The sequence below is a fragment of the Amblyraja radiata genome, chromosome 38 (genome assembly GCF_010909765.2).
Source record: "Amblyraja radiata isolate CabotCenter1 chromosome 38, sAmbRad1.1.pri, whole genome shotgun sequence".
Classification (NCBI taxonomy): Eukaryota; Metazoa; Chordata; class Chondrichthyes; order Rajiformes; family Rajidae; genus Amblyraja; species Amblyraja radiata.
Window position 1 is genome coordinate 12,770,565 of NC_045993.1, and position 24,452 is coordinate 12,795,016.

Below are 24,452 nucleotides of genomic sequence, written 5' to 3' on the forward strand. Positions count from 1 at the left end.
GCCTATCCGACCCCCTAACAATAGAGTCCCCAATTACTATTGCCCTCTTCTTTTTTTCCCTACCTTTCGGAGCAACTGGTTTTATCGGGGCTGATGGGGGAGATATTGAACAATTTCTTTTCTTCGGTATTCACCAAGGTATGGTTTTATCGGGGCTGATTTTATTGAAGTTTTCAGAGATGAGAAGATCTATTTTGGTTGTTGTCATCTGCACCGACTTCTCCAAGGCTTGTGACATGGTCCCATGTGGGAGAATGGTTTAAAAGATTAAAGCCCTTGGGATCCTAGGCAAGTTGATGATGGAGGGTTGTTTTGGCCATTGGAAACTTGTGATTACTTGTGTGCCTTAGGGATCAGTGCTTGGATCCCTAATGTTTATTTTGCTTTAACAATGCGTGCGTGTGTATAAAGTTACATAATTTCTGGAGGGGAATTTTTGAAATTTTTGAATAGATGCTGCTGCACCCGCTGAGTTTCTCCAGCACTTTTGTCTACCTATGACTCTACCATACTGAACCTGCCAATTCCTTGCCCGTAACCTAGCTACATTCTTTTACAGGCTGTGATCTCATAACTTGTTCACCTGCTGATCTTTTTCTCAGCTGCAACTTTTGCCACAGTGCATCGAATCACTTCAATAATATGCATTGTAAATAGCTGAGGTCACAGATCCTCAGGACATCCCACTGGTATTCCAATTCTGGAGCCAATTAGTTGTCTATGTCAGTATAATATTCTCACCCCCATGCCCTCTTGTTGCAATAACCCTCTGACGCACGTTAGCCTTGTAGTCACACGGCAAAGAAAGAGGCCCTTCGCCCCAACTCATTCATGATCAAGAAACCTCATCTAAGCTGGTTCAATTTGCTATATCTCTCTAATAATAATAATAATGGATGGGATTTATATAGCGCCTTTCTAATACTCAAGGCGCTTTACATCGCATTATTCATTCACTCCTCAGTCACACTCGGTGGTGGTAAGCTACTTCTGTAGCCACAGCTGACGGAAGCGTGGCTGCCAATCTGCGCCTACGGCCCCTCCGACCACCACCAATCACTCGCACACATTCACACACATTCACACACAGGCAAAGGTGGGTGAAGTGTCTTGCCCAAGGACACAACGACAGTATGCACTCCAAGCGGGATTCGAACCGGCTACCATCCGGTTGCCAGCCGAACACTTAGCCCATTGTGCCATCTGTCGTCCCTAAACCTTCCCTATCCATGTTCCTGTCCAATTATCTTTTAAAGGTAGACAAAAATGCTGGAGAAACTCAGCGGGTGAAGCAGCATCTATGGAGCGATGGAAATATGCAACGTTTCGGGTCGAACCCCTTCTTCAGACCGTTTAAATGCTGTTCAGATATTTTAAATGCTGTTATTGTACCTGCTCAACATGTTCCCAAAGTTGGGCGAGTCCAGAACCAGGGGCCACAGTCTTAGAATAAAGGGGAGGTCATTTAAGACTGAGGTGAGAAAGCACTTTTTCACCCAGAGAGTTGTGAATTTATGGAATTCCCTGCAACAGAGGGCAGTGGAGGCCAAGTCACTGGATGGATTTCAGAGAGTTAGATAGAGCTCTAGGAGCTAGTGGAGTCAAGGGATATGGGGGGAAGTCAGGCAAGGGTTATTGATAGGGGACGATCAGCCATGATCACAATGAATGGCAGTGTTGGCTCGAAGGGCCGAATGGCCTCCTCCTGCACCTATTTTCTATGTTTCTATGTTTCAACAACTTCCTTGGAAGCTTGCCACACATACACACAAACAGCAGAGTGAAAAAAATATTCCCCTCAGATTACTACTAAATCTTTCCCCTCTCACCTTAAATCTATATCCTCAGGTTCTTGATGTGTAAACAACTGAGCATTTACCTCTGTGCATTTAGCTTTGTACAGTCTTTGTGGTTAATTTCAGTGCAGTTACATGATACTTAAAAAGATGCAAAACAATCCTGGGTAGACAAAAATGTTGGAGAAACTCAGCGGGTGAGGCAGCATCATATGCAAAAGATGCAATCAGATGCAAAACAATCCTATTAAAAAGATGCAAAACAATCCTGGGTAGACAAAAATGTTGGAGAAACTCAGCGGGTGAGGCAGCATCATAGATGCTGCTTCACCCGCTGAGTTTCTCCAGCATTTTTGTCTACCTTCGAATTTCCAGCATCTGCAGTTCCTTCTTAAACAAAGCAATCCTGGAATACCTGCAAATCCCCTTTTCACCATTTAAAATGCACTTTTCTTTCCAAAGATTTGCTGTATTTTTATGTGCTTGTAATTTAATGCTTCCTTCTGTAGTGCTTGGAATACTATCCATCGTCATCATTGGCAAATTTAGGCACAACTTTCTGAATTATCCGTCAATTATTAATCCAGCAAGGAACCATAGCTGCAACACAAATCTTCACAGATCACAGTAGTCACAACCTGCCAATTTCAAAACCTACCATTACCATTATAGTAAATTGGAGGAGCAGCACCTCATATTTCGCTTGGGTAGTTTACACCCCAGCCGTATAAACATTGACGTCTCCAATTTTAGGTAGTCCCTGCTTTCTCCTTCTTTCCCCTCCCCTTCCCAGCTCTCCCACGGCCCACTTTCTCCGCCTCTTCTTTTCTTCTTTCCCCCCCCCCCCCACCCTCACATCAGTCTGAAGAAGGATCTCGACCCGAAACATCACCTATTTCCTTCGCTCCATAGATGCTGCCTCACCCGCTGAGTTTCTCCAGCATTTTTGTCTACCTTTATCCTCACACGCTGAACGCAGCGACACAAACAATTTCGTGGATCAATTATATTTTTTCCAAACACAAGAGTTTCTACTACAGTGAAAAATGTCATCATCACAGATAATCAAACACCTTCTGTGGGCCCACAAATAACATCTATATATATTTCTCCTTTTATAACTTTAGAGCACCTCTTTAGAAAAATCATACGTTTGAAAAGGGCAAACGCTGGATAAAAAAACAAAGTGTTCTGGATACAAGCAAAGGTCTGGACCCCAACAAACAGTGGCAGAACTATAATACCACGGGAAGCCATTCCACCGATCAAGTATAAACAGGTCCCTTTTATCTAATCTTTCCTCATAGACTCAAATTATTTGCAAATGCTTGTACAAATTTCAATTTGAAAATCAGGATTTTCTTTTCACAATCCCTATTTCTTTCGTGAGAAAGTCACCCAATAAAGCTACGGAAAGGCCTAATGAACCACCATGTCCAAAAAATCCATCAGGCGAGAATGAAGTGCTCGGAGAGGGAGAAAGAGGTGCAGCGCATGGGCCTTGAACCTGGTGAGACGGAGGAGGAGGCCGGCCAGGACTCACCCCACAGAGCCCAGTCCCTCCACGCACTAGAGTCTCCCAACTCGTGCAGAGTGGTTATTAAGGTGGCTGATCCGTGGGCGGTTGCTGCTGGGACGCAAGTCGGGGCCTGATCAACCCCGGCTGGGTTGCCTGGGCGAGGGTGTCTGATGTTGTGAGACCCGAAACACCCAATGACCCCAGGTCACATCACTGAGGATGCGTCCCAGCACATCTAGAAGATGTATATTTTTCATACTAATGGCAAGTTTTAAAAGACAACTCAAGGGTGGTCCAATGCTGCAGCTGGTGCCTCTGCCTCTCCATTTCCCATCGGCCAAATGTTCACCACTTCGCGCTTCACTTTGTTAAAACTTCCTCTGCCATTAGCCTGCCCAATTCCGCCAGCCTCAGGCTCATACAGTCTGCAACCATCCTCTTCACTTCATACAATTCCAAGCCTTACTTCATCTGCATGTTTGGAAATTTTATCCTTACATGCAAAAGTAAGTCATTAAAGAATGGACCCAGAGGACACAGGACATCCCAGGAGAACAGGGTTTGGACCCTTCTTCAGACTGAATATAACTGGGGGGGGGGGGGGGGGAGGAATCTGGTCAAGACCCAAAACGTCACCCATTCCTTCTCTCCGGAGATGCCGCCTGTCCCGCTGAGTTACTCCAGCTTTATGTGCTTATCCCCAAGAGGACACCCCCCCTAATTTCAAAAACACCATCTACCATCTGCTTTCTATCTTGAAGCCATTTTCCCATCCATGTTTCTACTGAAGCTCAAATTCAATGGGGCTCAGTTCTCCTAATCAGGCCTTTGGTGCAGAAGCTCAAACGCCTTCTGAAAATCCATACAGCTCTGCCCCAGGCTTCGACTGCCTGGCGTGTTCAGCCTGCACATACCAATGAGTGTTTGGGACACCAGCGGGATGGATTTGTTGGCTGTTGTGGGAATGTGGTTCGAGGGCAAAATCATTGCTTCTTGCAGAAAAGCCTGAAAGGTTGAGTTAAACGTCGTTGTTTAACTACACTTGGTTAACCTTATTTTATTCAAATATATTGATTGGCAGTCACATTTTCAATATGTAAACTGTTCAGGGTACTAACAGCTCTCAGGGATGGAACTGTCACAACTTGGGAGTAATCCGTATAAATAATATTCATTTAAAAAAAAAAGTGCTGCAGTAACTTGCTGCTGCAAGTAGGAATTTTCTTGTTTTATTTCGGGACATATGACAATAAAACACTCTTGACTCACTACCTCAGTAGGTCAGGCAGCATCGCTGTTGGACACAGATAGTTGGTTGCTTGTGTCTTCTTAAGTAATATTCTTGTTCCTTTCGTCAAATTTTTGTTTTATCTCATTAAAAAATAGACAATTGGACTAGTCAGATATGGCATGCCTTAAACAAGTCAATACTGGTTCTCTTATTTCAAACTTTGAGCACATTCATTTCACCATTTCTTAAAGCCGTACCGCAACACCGGTTAAAATAACTAGCTGATAGCTTTCCGGCATGTCTGCGCACTCCTTTCGGAGCAAGGAATTACTTTTTCCAGACTTCTGACAGCATCTATTTATCAAGGGAGGTCTGGAAATTTACGGCCACCTTCTTTCTAACAACCAGTGCCACCTCCTTCAGCAACCTAAGACACGTTCCATCAGAAGCAGATGACTTGTTCACTTCAATCACAGCCATCGAAACATGTCCATTTGTCCTACTGTAGAACAATAATGCCCCATAAGCTGATTGAACAATACCTTCCTTTTGTTTGGGACGGTACCATAGTGATCTCCGCAATTTTCCTCAACACAATAGACACAAAAAAACTAGGTAGACAAAATTGCTGGAGAAACTCAGCGGGTGCGGCAGCATCGCTTGAGGCTGCCGCACCCACTGAATTTCTCCAGCAATTATGTCTACCTTCGATTCTCCAGCATCTGCAGTTCCTTCTTGAACACAAAAAAGCTAGAGTAACTCAGCAGGTCAGACAACATCTCTGGAGAAAAGGAATAGGTGACTTTTCGGGTCGAGACCCTTCTTCAGACTGAGAGTCGGGAGAAAGAGTAACAAGAGATATAGACGGTGACCTAGAGAGATATAGATCAAAAGCAAAGGTTCGAAGGTCAGTTTATTGTCACGTGTACAGTGAAACTCGAATTACATCAAATTAATGAAAGATATGCAAGAAAAGTGATGGTGATAAAGGAAACAGGCCATTGTTAGCTGTGGGTTTGGTGACATCTCTGTGCTCCAACATTGCTCTGATCTATATTAGGATGATTGAATCTTCACAAAACCGTCACTCGACATACCACCAAAATGTAGCTTTCCGCAATACCTGTCGTCTATCATCCGCTCACGATGTAGCAGATGTACCTTGCATCGTTAGGTCAGACATGGGGATGTTTCTTTTTCATTCTACCTTATTCCGTTCCATTTGCAGCATTGCGGGTTGTGTGGCTGCTCGTTCCTCCAGACAGCAACATGAACACTGGACACACTCCTGCTAAATGTTAACATTCAGCATCAGCACACCCAAAACCGGAAAGTCCAGCTTGACTTACTCCAACATCGCAAATGCCACAAGCCCCAAGCTACTGTGTTAGACTGGAAAATATCTGGAACAATCACGTCACAGCGGTTAAGAACGAACAATGAGGCAGACAAACTAAAACTTTATCAGCACTTTGGTGGAACGCCTTCCCTCTGCTTGGGTGTCTGTAGTTCCAGAAACACAAGTTAAGCCCGTCCCACTTTCACGACCTTATTGCCGACCTCTGCTGAGTTTGCCCTTGACTCATACTCGCAGCATGGTTGCCACGAGGTCGTAGGAGGTCTTTGTAACTCTTCCTCATGCTCGTGATGGTCTCCGCGTACTCGTGGCCTCAAGTAGGTCGCGGCATTTTTTCCAGCCTGATAAAAAATGTCCACGAGTAAACAAAAAGGTCGGCATGGAAAAAATTGATACTTTTTACTCGTAGGTAGGTCGTAGGTAGGTCGTGATGGTAGTCGTAGGTAGTCGTAGGTTGGTAACTGGCCCGAGAAATAAAATGCAAACATGACATAATTTTATCATGTGATCATTTTCCATTCGTAGCTAGTCGTAGTTGGTCTTAGTTGTGGAAGACTGAGGTCAAGGGGGGTCGTAGACATAGTCGTAGGGGGTCGTAGACATAGTCGTAGGGGGTCGTAGACATAGTTGTAGGTCTTTTACTTTGACGAGTCAACATGACGACATTTTTTTCAACTCGTCTAGGGTCTTCTAAACTCGTGGATTAGGTCGTCTAAGTGGGACAGGCTCTTTACAGAACATTAATCACAAAATAAAAATTGTACGAAATGGAAAGCGTCACAAACACTCAACACGTCACTCAGAAATAAATATTGTCATCATCTCTGGCGTTTATCCAACCATCTTCCAATCAAAATACTCCCTCCCCTGTATCCACCTATCACTTGCCATGCTTTGTCATGCCCCATCTCTCTTCCAGCTTTTACCTGTCTGAAAAAGGGTCTTCACCCAAACTGTCACCTATCCATGTTCTCCAGAGATGCTGCCTGACCCACTGAGTTACTCCAGCACTCTGTGTCCATGTTCTCCAGAGATGCTGCCTGACCCACTGAGTTACTCCAGCACTCTGTGTCCATGTTCTCCAGAGATGCTGCCTGACCCACTGAGTTACTCCAGCACTCTGTGTCCATGTTCTCCAGAGATGCTGCCCGGCCCACTGAGTTACTCCAGCACTCTGTGTCCATGTTCTCCAGAGATGCTGCCTGACCCACTGAGTTACTCAAGCACTCTGCCATTTTTTTTGTAAACCAGCATCTGCAGTTCATTGCGTCTACTGTAAGTGACCACCAAAACTGTAAACAAGACCCAGGATACAAATATTTGCAGTTGGAGATGGGGATGGAGAGACAGAGAGAAAACAGGTTGTTCTGGTTACACAATACTTTAGTGAGAGTATTTCTGGGAGGGCCTTTATCACAAAGTTTGCAGAAGCACAAGTTTCATCACGTCGGAAGGGTCTCTAAATTTCAGATATCAAACTCTTGTCTTTCCTGTGTCAGGAGGCACACGAGATTGTAGGTGCTTGAATCAAGAGTTACAATCCGTGGAGCAACTCAGCAGGTTGGGCAACCTCTGTGGGGGCAGAAATGAAGAGTCCTAATTTGGTCCAAATCATTTCATAAGTTATAGGAGCAGAATTAGGCCATTCGGCCCCTCAAGTTTACTCTGCCATTCAATCATCTTTCCCTCTCAAACCTATTTGATTTGGGGAGAAGGCTGGTTTGTGTGATGAATGCATCATTCTCCCCATCACACCCCTCCTAATGAAAGAGTGAATCAGGACAATGTGTGGAGAGGGGAGATAGCTAGCGTGTAAAAGAGAGGGAGAGTGGTGAGACAGGGGCCAGATGTGATGGGTGGATGGAGGAAAGGTGAAGAACAGGCAAATTGAATCAGGTAGTGGAACGCAAGGGACGGAGATGGTAGATAAAGCAGTTGGATGATAGGTAGAGCAGGCAGGCTGAGAAAAAGAGGCGGCATATCTCGAAAAAGATGCAGAAACTGGATGAGGGAAGAGGATGAAGGTGGCGGAGCTTGGAGGATGAAAAACAGGAACTCAAAGGCCACCACCTCTAGCATCAGATAAGGAAGGGATAATGCAAACTATTGTAGAGAAAGTGAAGGCAGATGGGATCAGAACATCATGTGGGGGGGAATAAGCCTGTGGGTGAAATGTGTGCACAGCAGGTGGATCGAATGGAAAAATCTGAAGGGGAGTGGTTGGGGGGGAGGAAGATACACACTGGAAGAGAGGCTTTAGACTTTACCTTCGAGAGAAGGCGCATAAACAGGCCTTTCAGCCCCTCGAGTCCCCGCCGACCAGAGATCACCTCGTACACCAACACTATCCAACACACCAGGGACAATTTTACAACTAATTAATGCCAATTAACCTATAAATCTATACATCTTTGGAATATAGGAGAAATTGGAGCACCTGCAGAAAACCCATGCAGAGAAGTTCATAGGAGAACGTGCAAACTCCATACAGACAGCACCCGTAGTCAAGATCGAACTTGGGTCACTGGCGTGGTAAAGGACCAACTCTACCACTGCGCCACCCTAAACGTTACCCAAAATTGAAAAATGTAATGTTCTTAGCATTTGATTGCAGACCACTAGTACGAAATACAAGGTGTTGGCCCTAGATAGTGTGTAAGGTTATCCCCCTGTAATATTAACCATTACTTCCTCTCTCAACAGAAGCGAGCTAACCTGATAAGACTTTCAATAGAGATTTAAAGGACTGAAAGGATTGTAATAGATTTGTATTGGCATTTAAGGATTGATGAAATGCCAAATCCATAACGCATCTACCTCACAAACCAGCCTCCTTCCACAATCGACTCCACTTCGCACTGTTTCAGGAAAGCAGCCAACACAATCAAGGACCACTCACACTCCAACTCCCTTTCCCTCAGGCATAAAGCACAAAAATGTGAAAGCACCTACCGCCACATTCAGGAACTGTTTCAGCCCCGCTGTTACGTTCTTGAACAGACCTATCATAAGCTACTATATGCTCAGCATGTATTCCCGATCTCCTTTGTTGTCACCCCTGCACCTTTCTATCTGCACTGTCCCTGTACCTGCAACATTATATTTTGCACTATTTATTTTCTCTTTTGCACAACCTGTTGTATTCGTGTACGATTCAATTTCACTCGCTTGCAGTACCGTATGCCCTTCCTGGTACATCGTTGCTCACTGTATTTCCGTACACGTGACCATAAGAAATCAATACCAGATCTGCTGATGTTTAAGAAGGAACTGCAGATGTTAGAAAATCAAAGGTAGACAAAAGTGCTGGAGAAACTCAGCGGGTGAGGTTACACCCACTGAGTTTCTCCAGCACTTTTGTCTACCAGATCTGCTGACGTTGAGATTTCTATTTTGTATCATTTCGCTTTGCCCTGCCTCACATTACAGCATTACATTTCTTTAAACATCTCCAGCTACCCTCAGTCCTGTATTAACTAGTCTGCAAAAGAACTGCCACCTTGATGGCTTTGAGCCCCACCCTATCGCAAACATTCCCTTTATTCTCTTTGCTGCCTCCCCAACTGCCACAACTGCAAGCATACCTGCTTATGTACTCCAGCTCGGGTGATTCATTGGCCTGGAATATTAGCTGCTTTTTTCCTCTCTTTCCATGGAACTCTTCCCAAGCCGCTAAGCCCTCCAGCATTATGTTTTTATTTCACAACAACACAGTTCAGTTGATTGGCACAACATTCATTACCTTTTTATTCACCCTTTTCAACAGTGCACTGTAGATGCAGTGTGCAGGACAGTGGCTACATAGGAACGCCTTCATCACAAGGGTTGCACTAACTCGAGGCTGAAGATCACTATCATCTTCTCAAGAGTAATTAGGGATAGGCACTAATTGTTGTCATAAGTCCTAAATTAATATATAAAGGCCCTGTCCCACTTTCCCGAGTTACTCACTAACTCTCCCGAGTTTTCCCCTTGATTCAAACTCGGGGAATTACGGTAATAACCGTTCATAGGTACTTGGGGCTATTTTTTTAACTCGTGGACATTTTTCAACCTACGGCCTCCTACGAGCTCGCTACCATCATTCCCCGAGTTCGAATCAAGGGGAAAACTCGAGAGAGTTCGTGAGTAACTCGGGAAAGTGGGACAGGGCCTTAAGTCAAGTCAAGAGTCAAGAGAGTTTATTGTCATGTGTCCCAGATAGGACAATGAAATTCTTGCTTGCTGCAGCACAACAGAATATAGTAATGGCCCTGTCCCACGGTATGAGTTCATTCCAAGAGCTCTCCCGAGTTTGCCCTGATTCGAACTCGGAGATTTACGGTAATGACCGCTCGTCGGTACTCGGGGCTCTCGTGGACATTTTTCAACATGTTGAAAAATCTTCACGAGTCTTCCTGGTCTTACCTGCTGTTAGCGAGTCTTCCCGAGTACCTGCCGTTAGCGTTACGAGCCACTAAGAGACGTCCCCGAGCTCCGACGTACCCGCTACGTTCATTCTCCGTGCTTACCGTCTCCGTGACGAGTGGCCATTACCGTAAATCTCCGAGTTCGAATCAGGGCAAACTCGGGAGAGCTCTTGTGATGAACTCGTACATGGCCATAAGGTGCTGCCACTGGATACATTTGAATTTACTTCGTGGCAATATGACCAAATATTTCAAAAATCTTCAAACAGTTTCTAATTTCCCCATTAGAAGTCGCGCAATATATCATACAGGTCTGAGCAGGGTGGATGTCTATCCTAGGCATTCTTCACACAAGCAGCCCCCATTGATGACATTGTTTCAGTTCCATGCAAGCCCAGACATTGCATACAAATCTCAGATTGCACAGAAACTATATATCACTTAAAAACAGAGATTAGCGCAAAGCACAGGATGCTGGGAGACAATCATTCCATGTTATAACAATGTTGGAAAAGGGAGCTGAAAGAAAGTGTGATGGACCTTTCCCATGAGAGAGACAGAGAGAGTGTTCGGGTGCAGAAACTGACCACTGATGGAGATCTTCAGTCCAACATTCCACCACCTCCTGCCTTACTTCACTATTGCACTTCTATTTTCCTATCTCATAGTTATGGAGCATTCCTTCATTCGCTTCATGAGTGCATGGAAAAATACTTTTTGACCTTTTTGTCCTGGGCCTCCTCCACTGTCAGAGTGAGGCCAAACACCAGAGGAACAGCACCTCATATTTAGCTTAGGCAGCCGACAACCCAGCAGTATGAATATTGATTTCTCTAATTTCAAGTAACCCTTGCATTCCCTCTCTCCGTCCCTCCCCCGCCTTAGTTGGCCTACTAGGTACACTGCCATCCTGCTTGATTTCACGGTTTGCATCACCTTTTCCACAGCCAACATTGGACCATTGTGGGCTCCACCTTTCCTTGATCATCATTGCTGGCTTTGATTTATTATTTTCATAAATGTAATTCATTTGTTCTTTGTACCTTTACATACCTCTAGTTTTCCCCTCCCCAACTCTCAGTCTGAAGAAGGGTCTCGACCTGAAATCTCACATATTCCTTCTCTCCAGAGATGCTGCCTGTCCCGCTGAGTTACTCCAGCATTTTCAGTCTATCATGGGAAAGTACAGTACAGGAATGGCCCCACCAGCCCACAATGTCCGTGTACAAGATAAACTAATCTTATCTGTTTGCACATGATCCACATCCCTCCATTACCTACATAGTCATGTACATATCTAAAAGCTTCTCAGACACCACCCTGGGCAGCACGTTCCAGGCACCCACCCTGACTAAACATCCTCCCTCTTGAATTCCTGGCTACAATTATTTGCTTTCACACGCACGAGCATTAGACTCGCCCATACCCTGTATGTAAAGATCAAACTTAAAAAGCCTCCCTGGAGTCACCCTTCAGTTTTCTCCTTATGGGAATAAACTGCCCCAACTTCAATATTTCCACATTTATTTTCTGTTGTGGTATCATCCTCAGAGATATATTGTTTGGGCAGCACAGTGGCGCAGGCAATAGAGCCACAGAAACACAGCACAGGCGAACAGGCTCAATTTGACCTCAGGTGCTGTTTGTGTGGAGTTTGCACACTCTCTTGGTGTCTGTATGGGTTTTTACAGGCATTTAGACGGCCAAGGGCTGATTAGGGATAGTCAGCATGGGTTTGTACGTGGGAGGTCGTGTCTCACAAATCTGATTGTGTTTTTTGAGGACGTGACCAAAAAGGTTGATGAGGGCAGAGCTCTGGATGTTGTGTACATGGACTTCAGCAAAGCATTCGACAAGGTTCCGCATGGTTGGCTGCTCTGGAAGGTTAGATCGCATGGGACCAAGGAGAGATAGCTGAATGGCGAGAAAATTGGCTTCATGGAAGGAACCAGAGGATGATGGTGGAAGGTTGCTTCTCAGACTGGAGGCCTGTGATGAGTGATGTGCCTCAGGGTTTGGTGCTGGGCCCGTTACTGTTTGTCATCTATATCAATCATTTGGATGAGAACATACATGGCAAGATTAGCAAGTTTGCTGATGACACAAAAGTGGGTGGTTTTGCAGATAGTGAAGATAGTTGTGAAAAATTGCAGCAGGATCTTGATCGATTGGCCAGCTGGGCGGGAGGAATGGTTGATGAATTGAATTGAATCCTTTATTTGTCATTCAGACCTTTCGGTTGATGGAGTTTAATACAGAGAAATGTGAAGTGTTGCATTAAGGGCAGGACCTACACAGTGAATGGATGGCCTCTGGGGAGTGTTTTGAGCAGAGGGATCCGGGAGTGCAGGTGCATGGTTCCTTGAAGGTCGAGTCACAGGTAGATAGGGTGGTCAAAAAGGTGTTTGGCACATTGGCCATCATCAGTCAGAGTAATGAGTATAGAAGTTGGGAGGTCACGTTGCAGTTGCATTAGACGTTGGTGAGGCTGCATTTAGAGTATTGTGTTCAGTCTGGCACTATGTTCTAGTAAAGTTGTTGTCAAGCTGGAAAGAGTACAGAGAAGATTTACAAGGATGTTGCCAGGAGTAGAGGGTGTGAGCTATAGGGAAAGTGTTTAAGAAGGAACTGCAGATGCTGGAAAATCGAAGGTAGACAAAAATGCTGGAGAAACTCAGCAGGTGCAGCAGCATCTATGGAGCGAAGGAAATAGGCAACGTTTCGGGCCGAAACCCTTCTTCAGACTATTTCAGAGCAATATTTCAGACTTTCTTCAGTGCTATAGGGAAAGGTTGAGTAGGCTGGGACTCTGTTCCTTGGAGTGCAGGAGAATGAGGGGAGATCTTATTGAGGTGTATAAAATCTTGAGAGGAATAGAGTCTCTTGCCCAGAGTAGGTGAATCAAGGACCAGAGGACATATATTTAAGGTGAAGGGGAAAAGATTTTATAGGAATCTGAGAGGTAACTTTTTCACACAAAGGATTAGGTGTATGGAACAAGCTGCCAGAAGAGGTAGACGAGGCTGGGACTATCCTATCGTTTAACAATCAGTTAGACAGGTACATGGATGGATATGGACCAAATGAGGGCACGTGGGACTAGTGTAGCAGGGTCATTTTGGCCGTTGTAGGTAAGTTGGGCCGAAGAGCCTGTTTCCACACTGTATCACTCCTCCGGAGCTCCAGTGTCCTGCCATCTTAAAGATGGGCAGGCTAGTAGGTTAATTAGCCCCTGTGGCGGCACTGTGGAGCAACTAGAGTTGCTGCCTTACAGCACCAGAGACCCAGGTTTGATCCCAACTACGGGTGCTGTACGTACGGAGTTTGTAGGCTCTTCCCGTGACCTGCGTGGGTTTTCTCCGAGATCGTCGGTTTTCTCCCACACTTCAAAGACAAACAAGTTTGTGGGTTAATTGGCTTGGTATAAATTGTCCCTAGTGTGCGTAGAATAGCATTATAGTGCAGGGATCGCTGATCAGTGTGGACTCTATGGGACGAAGGCCCTGTTTCCACGCTGTATCTCTAAACTAAACTGTATATTACCTGTATGTAGGGGAGTTGTAAAATCTGTGATAGTTGATGGCAATATAGAAATAATTTAAAAATGGGATTAATGTGGGATTAGTACCTCAGTATAAATGAGAGGTTGGTGTTCAACTCAAACTTGGTGGGTCAAAGGGCCTGTTTCCGTGTGGAATCTCTTTGTGTCTCTATTTTGCATCTTTTCCTGTGCCTCATATCCCTTCCACACTCTGGAGACCAATGCTTTGTGCAAGATTTCTAGTGTTTTATCTTACCGAGGTACAAACAATAAACCATAATAATTACTTCATGTGGTAAACACAAAATGCTGGAGTAACTCAGCGAGACAGGAGGCATCTCTGGAGAGAAGGGATGGGTTACCCATTCCTTCTCTCCAGAGATGCTGCCTGTCCCGCTGAGTTACACCAGCATTTTGTGTCTACCTTTGATTTACACCAGCGTCTGCTGTTCTTTCCTACACAATTACTGCATCTGCATGCTTCGTTGCACATAATCTCAGCTCTCTCGTCTACTATATTCCTGCACCTATAGGGAGTTTTCACGGCAGTCGGGTCACGACCCATGACCCGTACTGTTGCTACGCTACGCCAAATGGATTACACGTGATGTACTGCAGGTAGGCACTTACCATTGATTCCAGCGTAGCGGGCCCTTTAAAACCCGCCGAAAATGTTAATTTTTGCGCTGCAAATAATTATGAAAATCGGGATAAGCGTGTGAGACATTTAGCCTACTTCGGAATTCCAAAAGTGAGGAGAAATGATGGTAGATAGAAGCGAGAGCTGAAGGGACAACAACAGCCAAGAGTGCTTGGCGAACATTGGCGGTTTGCTCACTGCATTTCATCAACTAAGGCATTATTTGTGTTTTTTCTTGATTTCTTTGGCATCTAAAAAGTTTCAGAAGTGATAAATCTGGCTGTAATTTTTTTTAATCACCCATGGTTCTCAAGTGAGTTTTTACATACAAAATGAAAACGCACCTGATGAAAAATTTACAGCCACATTGATCACTTCTGAGACTTTTTAGATACCAAAGGAATCAAGAAAAAACACAAATAATGCCTTACTGTTGATGAAATGCAGTGAGCAAACGCGATAATTCCCAATATTTTCAATTACGATATCTGCACGGCCAATGTTTACCAAGTACTTTAGCTGCCGTTGTCCCTTCTGCTCTGCTTCTCTTTACCTTCATTTCGCTTCACTTTTGGAATTCTAAAGTTGGGTACATGTCTCTCACACTTACCCCGACTTCCACAATTTTTTTCAGCGTAAACATTCAACATTTTGGCGGTTTTTAATAGGTAGGAAAGTACCCGTTTCTTGTATTAATAACATATACCGGAAGTGACGGATGTCCTCCAGATGGATTGAGCGGCACAGTGCGTCAAACCCTATAACCCAGTGACCTTACGTGCAACCCCCTTATTCAGCAAGATAATGTGGTCTCTCGCATTCCTATCAAAATGCACCCTTATCGGTATTGCAATTGCTTTTTAATTTGCATGACCACTTCAAAGTCCATTATTGTTTTGTCATTCGTTTACCAAGTATTATTTTAAAACTTTAGCAACACACAATAGGAAACATTATAACTCACCCAAGTATTCTGTGACTGTTTCATTTTGTTATCTAGCAATGTTACAAAATTTTGAGATTTTAAAAATCAAGTCTGCAATTTATCCCATCAGATAAAGCATAAAAATAAGTTTAATTTGACACCTAATTCACTTTCATATCTCAAGTATTTAAAAAGTTATGGCCATTTTCACACTCGGAAATTAGCATCTTGTTCCCTATTGATTTTCTATGGACATAACAAAAAAGCTGTGATCGTGGACAGTCAAAAGCCCATAACTTTCTTAAAAATTAAGAGAACTGAATGAAATTTTCAGTTATCATAGATTGAAGCATTCTGAAACAAATATAAAATAATCTTACTTGGATGACCTGAAATTAAAGCATATAATTAGTTAGTTACCCAATTTTAGCTAATTCCAAACTTCAATTACTAGATCTAAACATCTATCCATTTCTTAAGAAATGATTAACATTTTTAAATAGCCTAAGTGTCCAAATAATATTCACAAAGAATTCACAATAAAACATGATTTTAAAATCTCATTTACATTAATTTATAGGACAAATGGAAGGAATTTAGTGTTCAATTGCTGTAAATTAATGGCCATTTAAATCAGCTTTCGAGTGGGATCCTGTGGAACGCGCTGGTTTAGAACGTTCACATTGCGGTAGATTTGTGCCCCCAAATGCCCAGAAAGATACTGCGGGATTTAATGGGCCCCCAAATTAGCTACTCGCAACATAAAACTTTGTATAAAGGGATCTTTAGAAGCGCTTTTTAATGTAAAAATAAACAACCTACCTTCCGTTGTCCCCTGTATGAGAACCGACCCATTGTCGGCAGTCCCGGGTTTAGAGGTTAATTTTTAACTTACTATAATAATTAAATAAACCCGTAAAATGTAAAAATAGCACCAGCGAGCGAAACTTCAAACGATTTTTCGTCAGCAACTGAGGTAGGCTGAACAAGCTCGATTTGAACAGCCTAGGGAAAACTCGATTTGAACAGCCTAGGATCCGTATTTTGTAACCTCTGGTTTAATCAGTCTATTTGAATAATCAAATACAACACACCCACCACATTATTGCAGGAGCAGCACCTCATATTTCGCTTGGGCAGTTTACACCCCAGCAGTATGAACATTGACTTCTCCAATTTCAGATAGTCCCTGCTTTCTCCTCCCCTTCCCAGCTCTCCCACAGCCCACTGTCTCTGCCTCTTCCTTTCTTCTTCCCACCCCCCACCCTCACATCAGTCTGAAGCAAAGATCCTATAGCAAGCAAGATAGATCACTCGACGAAAAAGGCGTAGTATGGTCATGGGCAGATTCATGGATAATTTTCGCCCCCATTTCCGTAACTGGCTTCCGTCTCCGCACCAAAGATCCTATAGCGGAGCAAAGATACTAGTGCGGAGACGGAAGCCGGTTACGGAAACATCCTCGTAAAAATAAAAGTTATTTGGTAAAATGCTTCTCCTCATTTTCAGAATTTTAATTTATTAACACAAACTGTTCCCCCGCAACGTTGATTACACTGCGAGTCGGGTTGGGTTACGGAGATGGATGAAAAAAAGGCCCACGTTCCGCTCCGTTGCGTACTACACATCAGCCCATTTAGCAGGAGTGGTCTATCTTGCTCCGCTATAGGATCTTTGGTCTGAAGAAGGGTCTCGACCCGAAACGTTGCCTATTTCCTTCGCCTCACCCGCTGAGTTTCTCCAGCATTGTCTACCTTCGATTTTCCAGCATCTACAGTTCCTTCTTAAACATTATTCCTACCTACTCTTTAGTACATTCAGATATGCGTTCTCAGGGTGCTTGTACCTATATGGTTTCAATGTAATCCTGGGAGTACAAGGGGAGATACATCTTTCCCATCAGTGGCATCCAGTTACCTTATATTTATTTACCCCTTCTCAGATTTATGCACTGTTTTCACAGATATATTTTCATAAACATGGAGGTACTGCCCTGGCTTCACTGACCATCTACCAATGAGCAAAACCCAAGATTTATTCTTTGTCTAGTTCATCAGCTACTCCCCACCTTAAACAGTTCAATATTCTTTGGATCCCAACACAAAGAATTGCAGATGCTGGTTTACAACAAAAAAAAAGACGCAAAGTGCTGGAGTAACTCGGGTAGCATGTCTGGAGAACACGGTAGGTGATGTTTCAGGTCAGGATCCTTCCCAAGATGTCACCTATCAATGTTCGCTAGAGATGCTACCTGACGCGCTGAGTTATTCCAGCACTCTATCCTTTGGTTCTCATCTACTCGAGTCAAGTCAAGTCAAGTTTATTTGTCACATACAAGATGTGCAGTGAAATGAAAGCGGCAATGCCTGCGGATTGTGCAAAAACAACAGAACAGAATAGAACAGAACCAGTATTTACATTTTAGAAAAAAAAATTGTTTTAAGACACAACACAACAGTAAATTAGTCCCTGGTGAGATAAGAGTTTACAATCCTGATGGCCTGTGGGAAGAAACTCTGTCTCATCCTCTCTGTTTTCACAGTGTGACAGTGGAGGCGCTTGCCTGACCGTAGTCATATTAACCTTGTTATCCTCCCTGATAAACACAGAAGCAAAGTCAGAGAGAGACACTGCACCAAGTCAGTGCCAACCGTGAACGACCCATTTGCTCTAAACCTATATTAATCCCATTTTTATTTACACTAGTCTTTCCATCAAATTTTGCATCCATTCATCGACACACAAGGAGTTATTTACTGAGCCAAGCATCAAGAATATTTTCTTGTCATACCAAAACGCAACGATTAAATTCTTACTTGCAGCAGCCCAACAGGTTTGTCAATAGATACTGTAATAAACACACATAAAAATGAAGCTCAATAAATAAGAAAAGCAATCAACTTGACAGAAATATAGAACATTCCTTTCAACAACCATCAGGCTCATGAAGCACCCCGCACGACACTAACCAAACCAGTGATGGAAATGGGTTTTAGGAACTATGGGTACTCTAGTTCCTAAAACCTTTCTAGTAGAAAGGAAAACGGGAGGTATAGGCATATCTTCCATTCATTTGTCCTTAGTACCGTCTATATCTCTTGTTCCTCTTTCCCCTGACTCAGCTGAAGAAGGGTCTCGACCCGAAATGTTGAAACAAGTTTATTCATGGATAACCCCTTGAGATGGACAGTCATCTCGTTTTCGAGGGGGTCCAACATAGAACATACAGCACAAGACATAACATACATAGAGGCTCTCATTGACCCACCTACCCACACACCAATCCCAAAACACCTCCATCCCCACTTGTTATAGTTTATAACAATTGTTAATTGGCTTTACATATCCAATAATAATAATAGTTATGTGTTACAGCATAATGTTGATGCATAATACCATATACCACCTATCATACATCGTACGTTAATACATACTATCAACATTATTACATGATATATTATTTCATGATATTGTGACATAATACAATATAAGACCTTGTTACACAATGCAATACAATAATACATAAGTGTAATGGCCATGCATATACAATAGTTATGCCAAATGATCACACACAGAGCAAGCTAGATAAAGGAGCTCGAAGACTCTAATACTAGAAACAGGTACATGGTTTTATAAGGAAGGGTAAAAGTGTATTTTTAAATAGACGAAATGAGCTAATAGGTCTTATGGTACTAGGCAGAGTGTTCCAGTCAGAAGGAGCTTTGAATTTAAATGCACGTCTCCCAATTTCTTTGTTAGTTCTTGGAATGAAAAAGAAGGGTTGCTGAATATGTCTTAGTGAATATGAGGGTGTGTATGGTAATAGGTCTTGTTTTAAATAAGAAGGGTAATTGAGATGGATGCATTTAAAGATGAACTGGAACCAGTGGTAGCATCTTCGAGCGTGGGGGGATAACCAGTTTAGTTTCGTACATAGAACAGTGGTGAGTTATATATGGACACCTTAAAATAAATCTGCAAAGACTATTATAAACTACATTGAGGGGTTGAAGATGTGTATCAAATGTATTCTGATAGACAATATCAGCATAATCCAGTGTTGGTAGTAGTAGTTGAGAGACAATTATTTTTCTCATCTGAAAGGTGAAACAATTTATATGGCGGTAAAGAATAGCTAGATTACAGCTGAGTTTTTTAGTAATCGTCTCACTATGCTGCGTAAATGAAAGCGTTGGGTCGAGCCAAACACCAAGATATTTGAAGTTCAATACTTGTTCTAATGGTGATCCTTCATTAAATGATATAGTCAGATCTACAGAATTACGAAGGCCTTGTCTGGTACCAAATAACATACTGCATGATTTATTTTTATTTAAAATTAATTTGTTAAATAATAGCCATTTCTGAACAGAAGTAAGATCTGATTGAAGGGATCTTTCAATTTCAGACTTGTTAGTACTAGATGTATATAGCACTGCATCATCGGCATATAGTTGTGTTTGCCAGTCAGAACAGATATTAGGGAGGTCGTTTATGAAAATAGAGAAAAGGAGTGGTCCCAAAGACGAACCTTGCGGGACCCCCTTCTCAACAATTAAGGAATTGGATTGACTTCCATTAAAGGTGACACATTGGCGTCTGTTATGAAGGTATGAGTTAAACCACAGTAGATTGTTTTGAGAAAGACCATAGTCTATATCTCTTGTTCCTCTTTCCCCTGACTCAGCTGTCTCGACCCGAAATGTCATCTATTCCACTCTACAATCGTTGCTTTCGTCTGTCTGTCCGCTTGTTCGCTTGCCCTTGGATTAAGTAGCTGTGGTTAAATCACAGGATAAAGCTGTGAATTCACGCCATTCCCCTCCCATTCCCAATCTGACCTTTCTGTCCTGGGCCTCCTCCATTGTCAGAGTGAGGCCCAGCGCAAATTGGAGGAACAGCAACTCATATTTCGCTTGGATAGCTTACATCCCAGCGGTGTGAACATTGACATGCCATTAGTTTTCTTCACTGCCTGATGTTTCTTGCATGCTTATTTTCCGTAACTGATGTACAAGTACACCCAGGTCTCGTTGCACTTCCCCTTTTCCTAATCTGACACCATACAGAAGAAGGGTCTCGACCAGAAACGTCACTCATTCCTTTGCTCCAGAGATGCTGCCTGACCCGCTGAGTTACTCCAGCATTTTGTGTCTACCTGCCATTCAGATGATAATCTGCCTTTTGTTCTTGCCACTGAAGTGGATAACCTCACATTTATCCACATTACACTGCATCTGCCATGTATCTTCCCACTCACCCAACCTATCCAAGTCACCCTGCATCCTCATAGCATCCTCTTAACAGTTCATACTGCCATCCAGCTTTGTGTCATCTGCAAATTTGCTAATGTTACTTTTAATTCCTTCATCTAAATCATTAATATATATTGTAAATAGCTGCAGTCCCAGCACCGCCTTGAGGTACCCCACTAGTCACTACCTGCCATTCTGAAAGGGAACCGTTAATTCCTACTCCTTGTTTCCTCTGCCAACCAATTTTCTATCCATGTCAATACCCTACTCCCAATACCATGTGCTCTGATTTTGCCCACTAATCTCCTGTTTGGGACCTAATGAAAGGCTTTCTGAAAGTCCAGGTACACTACATCCACTGGCTCTCCCTTATCCATGTTACTGTCTACCTGAACTTAGTTGTTAGGGATAACATTCATTTCTTTTCATTCATTTTTGAATGACAAATAATTTCAATTCAATTCAAAATGTACAGGTCAAGAAGATCTTGGAACATTTCACATTGTTTGTCAATACTCTGCATAGTCTACTCTTCTGCCTCACTTTCCCAAAGTTTACTTAAATTTAGAGCTTTGGTTTCTGACTCATCCTTCCCTCTTAACTAGTTTATCGAATAACATTCAACGGTGACTGCTAGCCAAGCGTTACTGCACCATTAACTAATTGACTAACTCAAACTAATTATTCATTATTTTTGTTAGCTGAAGGACATATCGTTCCAGAAAAGTTGAACATAATTTCTAACTATGGCACAACCAATGATTTATACAAGTTTTCTATTAGGTTCTTAAGCATTATTTCCCATTTGAAAATGTAGCATATCATTTGCTTTTGAAGGTTTGTATATCTGTACCCTGATTTTTTAAATGTGCACATTTTATGCATCTCCTTTCTACAAAATACCTCCCAAAATACATCATTGAGTTTTCGAGAGCGGGCAGAGCGCAGATCTAGGGTAAAAGCACGGGGAGCGGGCAAAGCTAGGGGAGAGCGCGGGGAGCAGTGAACGGGGAGAGGGAAGCGGGGAGAGCGCGTGGAGCGGGAGGTGGGGAGCGTGGAGAGAGCGGGGAACGGGGAGAGCGGAGAGCTGGGAGAGTGCAGGGAGTGGGGAGCGGGGAACGGGAAGCGGGGAGTGGGGAGTGCGTGGGGAGAGCGGCGGAGAGGGCAGAGGGGCACGGAGTCAAATAAAATAACGTGGAATAATAAGATAACATGACTTTACCTGAGCCCGTGCTCGCGGTCCGGTAGCCCTGACAGTGAGTTTAAGAAATTCTCCCTTGAATTTTATTCAAGGGAACGCGGTGTTAAAACACAATTACATTTACTGAGGAATGTGGATTGATGTATCGATGACACATTGTATAACTACTGTTAACTACTGGCTGTTAATAAGTGATAACAGTAGCAGTTAACAAATCGTTTTCGTCCGAGTTGAATAAAGTGGGAATCTTTCTGCAGTCATTAATCCCGAGCTGCAAATTGAAAACTAGTGGAACGCCGTACCCCTGCGTCCCCCCCCCCCCCCCCCCTTTCCATCACTGAACCAAACCACTACGGATTTTGAGCTACAATGGTTGCTCTACACACGGTGGGTTTTGCACTAGTTTGCTTAGAATAACTGATAATTTATTGTTGTTGCATTTACTGTGCATGTAAGGCTGCAGCAAGCAATTTCATTGCTCTGGTTCGCATCCGCTGAATATGACAAATAAACATTTTTGACTCTGATATTAGAGGCCTGGACTGCTTTCGTTGAAGAGATGTTTGATTAAGTGCACAAAACGATGAGGGGTAAGAACAGTGGGAGGGCGTACCTCTTGATAGAGAGGGCAAGAACCAGCTGTAAGAAAGAAACATAGAAAATAGGTGCAGGAGTAGGCCATTCGGTCCTTCGAGACACCACCGCCATTTATTACGATCATGGCTGATCATCCAAAATCAGTACCGTGTTCCTGCTTTCTCCCCATATCCCTTGATTCCGTTAGACCTAAGAGCTATATCTAACACTCTCTTGAATACAAGGTGATGGGGGAACGATTTATAGGGACATGAGGGACAACTATCTTACACAAAGGGCAGTAGGTGTTTGGATCAGGCTGCCAGAGGAGGAGGTTGAGGCAGATGCGATCGCAAAACATTTACTACCGAGAAACATTTAGACAGGTAAATGGATAGGATAGATTTAGCGGGATATGGGCCAAACGTAGGCAGGTGCGACTAGTGTAGATGGGGCAAGTTGATCGGTGAGGGCAAGTATCACTCTATGCTGATTCTTGTCTCGTGATATCTGGTGTGTTTCAGTTGGTCACTGATCTAAAATCACATCTAAAGGGGTTCCCAGACCAGTTGTAACACAAAAGCAGTGTGGGCAAGTTGGGCCGAAGGGCCTTCCTCCATGCTGTATGACACAGTGCGTGAGGATGTGCTAGTTTCACTTCTCCTGGGATGTTTTGTGGCCAGGGTGGGTGGCGAGTTTTTTTTAAATTATTATTTTTTTTAAATTAGAAGCAAGTGTACAAAAATATAACCAGCGGCATATGACATAATACAGTTATTGTACAGTTTCAATTTTGACTTTTAGCTATAGTTAAAAGAGAAAAGAGGAGAGAAAAAGCATGAGAGAGAAAAAGTGGAAAGTGCAAGGATAGACCCCCTAGACTACCAAAGTGGTGTATCCAAAGAGTAAGTAAAATAAATAAGGAAGGAATAGAGAAATAAAAAGACACAAACAGAAAGAGAAAAAAAAGTGATGATATACCTGCCACGCATCCCACCCCACCCATTACCCAACCTGTAATTAGATGAGCACGAGTTTTTAACTCCAGCCCCAATCGCTCCTAAAAACCCTCCCAATGGCTGAACCTTCCTCTGAGTAACTGAACTGCACCTTAGGAACCTGAACTGCACCACAAAAGGAAAGAGAATTAATAGTGACATGAAGACAACCCTCTGGGCGAAGCATGTAGTTAGAATCAGGATTGTCACGCTACAGATGGGTGAAGACAGATTATATTGTGGTTAAAAAGGGAAACAATCTTAATGTAGAGTGCAGAAAAAATAACCCAGGCTACCGAGAATAGCCTGAGGGAAGGGGATGGGTGTGGTACAAGAGAGTTTCTCTGTTGGAGAAACAGCACAGACACCCGGACCAGATGGTCTACCTCCTTGTTGCGACCATGATATGATTTTAAGATTGCAGAATTAAATGGTTGAAGGCAGAATCACAATGGAGCAGCGACAGAAATCCCAGATGGAGAAACAAAACTGGAGGAGATTTCAGGGGCTTATCATTCTGGAGCAGGAAGAGGGGGCGACTAGATTGTTTTGACAGTAGATAGGAACGGAGTCTGAGTGCAGAACCACTGGGATGGCAGCAAAGAGGAGGACGATGTCAATTATGTCAAAGGGTACGGGCAGGTCAATGGGCCTGCTCTACTGTCACAGTACAGACGATAAACCTGGCCCTCACACAAAGTCAAGGCCCGCAGCAAGGATAAGCAGAGAGTTAGGAGGTGACTACACAGTTATCAAAAATTGCAGCAGGATCTGGATCAGTTGGGCGAGCCCTGATTAAGGGAGTTTAACGCACCACAACACCTCCCAGGGCCCTGACATTTAATGTGAAGGTCCTGCTCTGGTTTGACTTCCCAAAATGTAACACCTCGCACTTATCCGCATTAAACTTTTACCAAGTGTAAGAACCAGAGGACATTGGTGTAAGGTGAGGGGGAGGGGGCGGGGGAAGATTTAATAGGAACCTGAGGGGTAATTTTTTTAAT

General features: G+C 43.4%; 1 protein-coding gene across 5 annotated transcripts in view; it reads right to left on the reverse strand.

Annotated features, from left to right (window-relative positions):
- mgat3 (beta-1,4-mannosyl-glycoprotein 4-beta-N-acetylglucosaminyltransferase) overlaps positions 1-24,452 on the reverse strand; it is an 87,222-nt gene that overhangs the window by 53,125 nt on the left and 9,645 nt on the right. Inside the window, exon 1 of one of the 5 annotated variants that reach the window (XM_033013564.1) lies at positions 8,856-9,153. The exons of 2 other annotated variants lie outside the window; for them this stretch is intronic. In XM_033013564.1, coding sequence (XP_032869455.1) covers positions 8,856-8,863 — 8 coding nt within the window. In that variant the 5' untranslated portion in view covers positions 8,864-9,153. Of the gene's footprint in view, positions 1-5,669; positions 6,116-8,855; positions 9,154-24,452 lie in introns of those variants that run through there. 2 more of the 5 variants (XM_033013561.1, XM_033013563.1) reach the window with 2 other exon arrangements.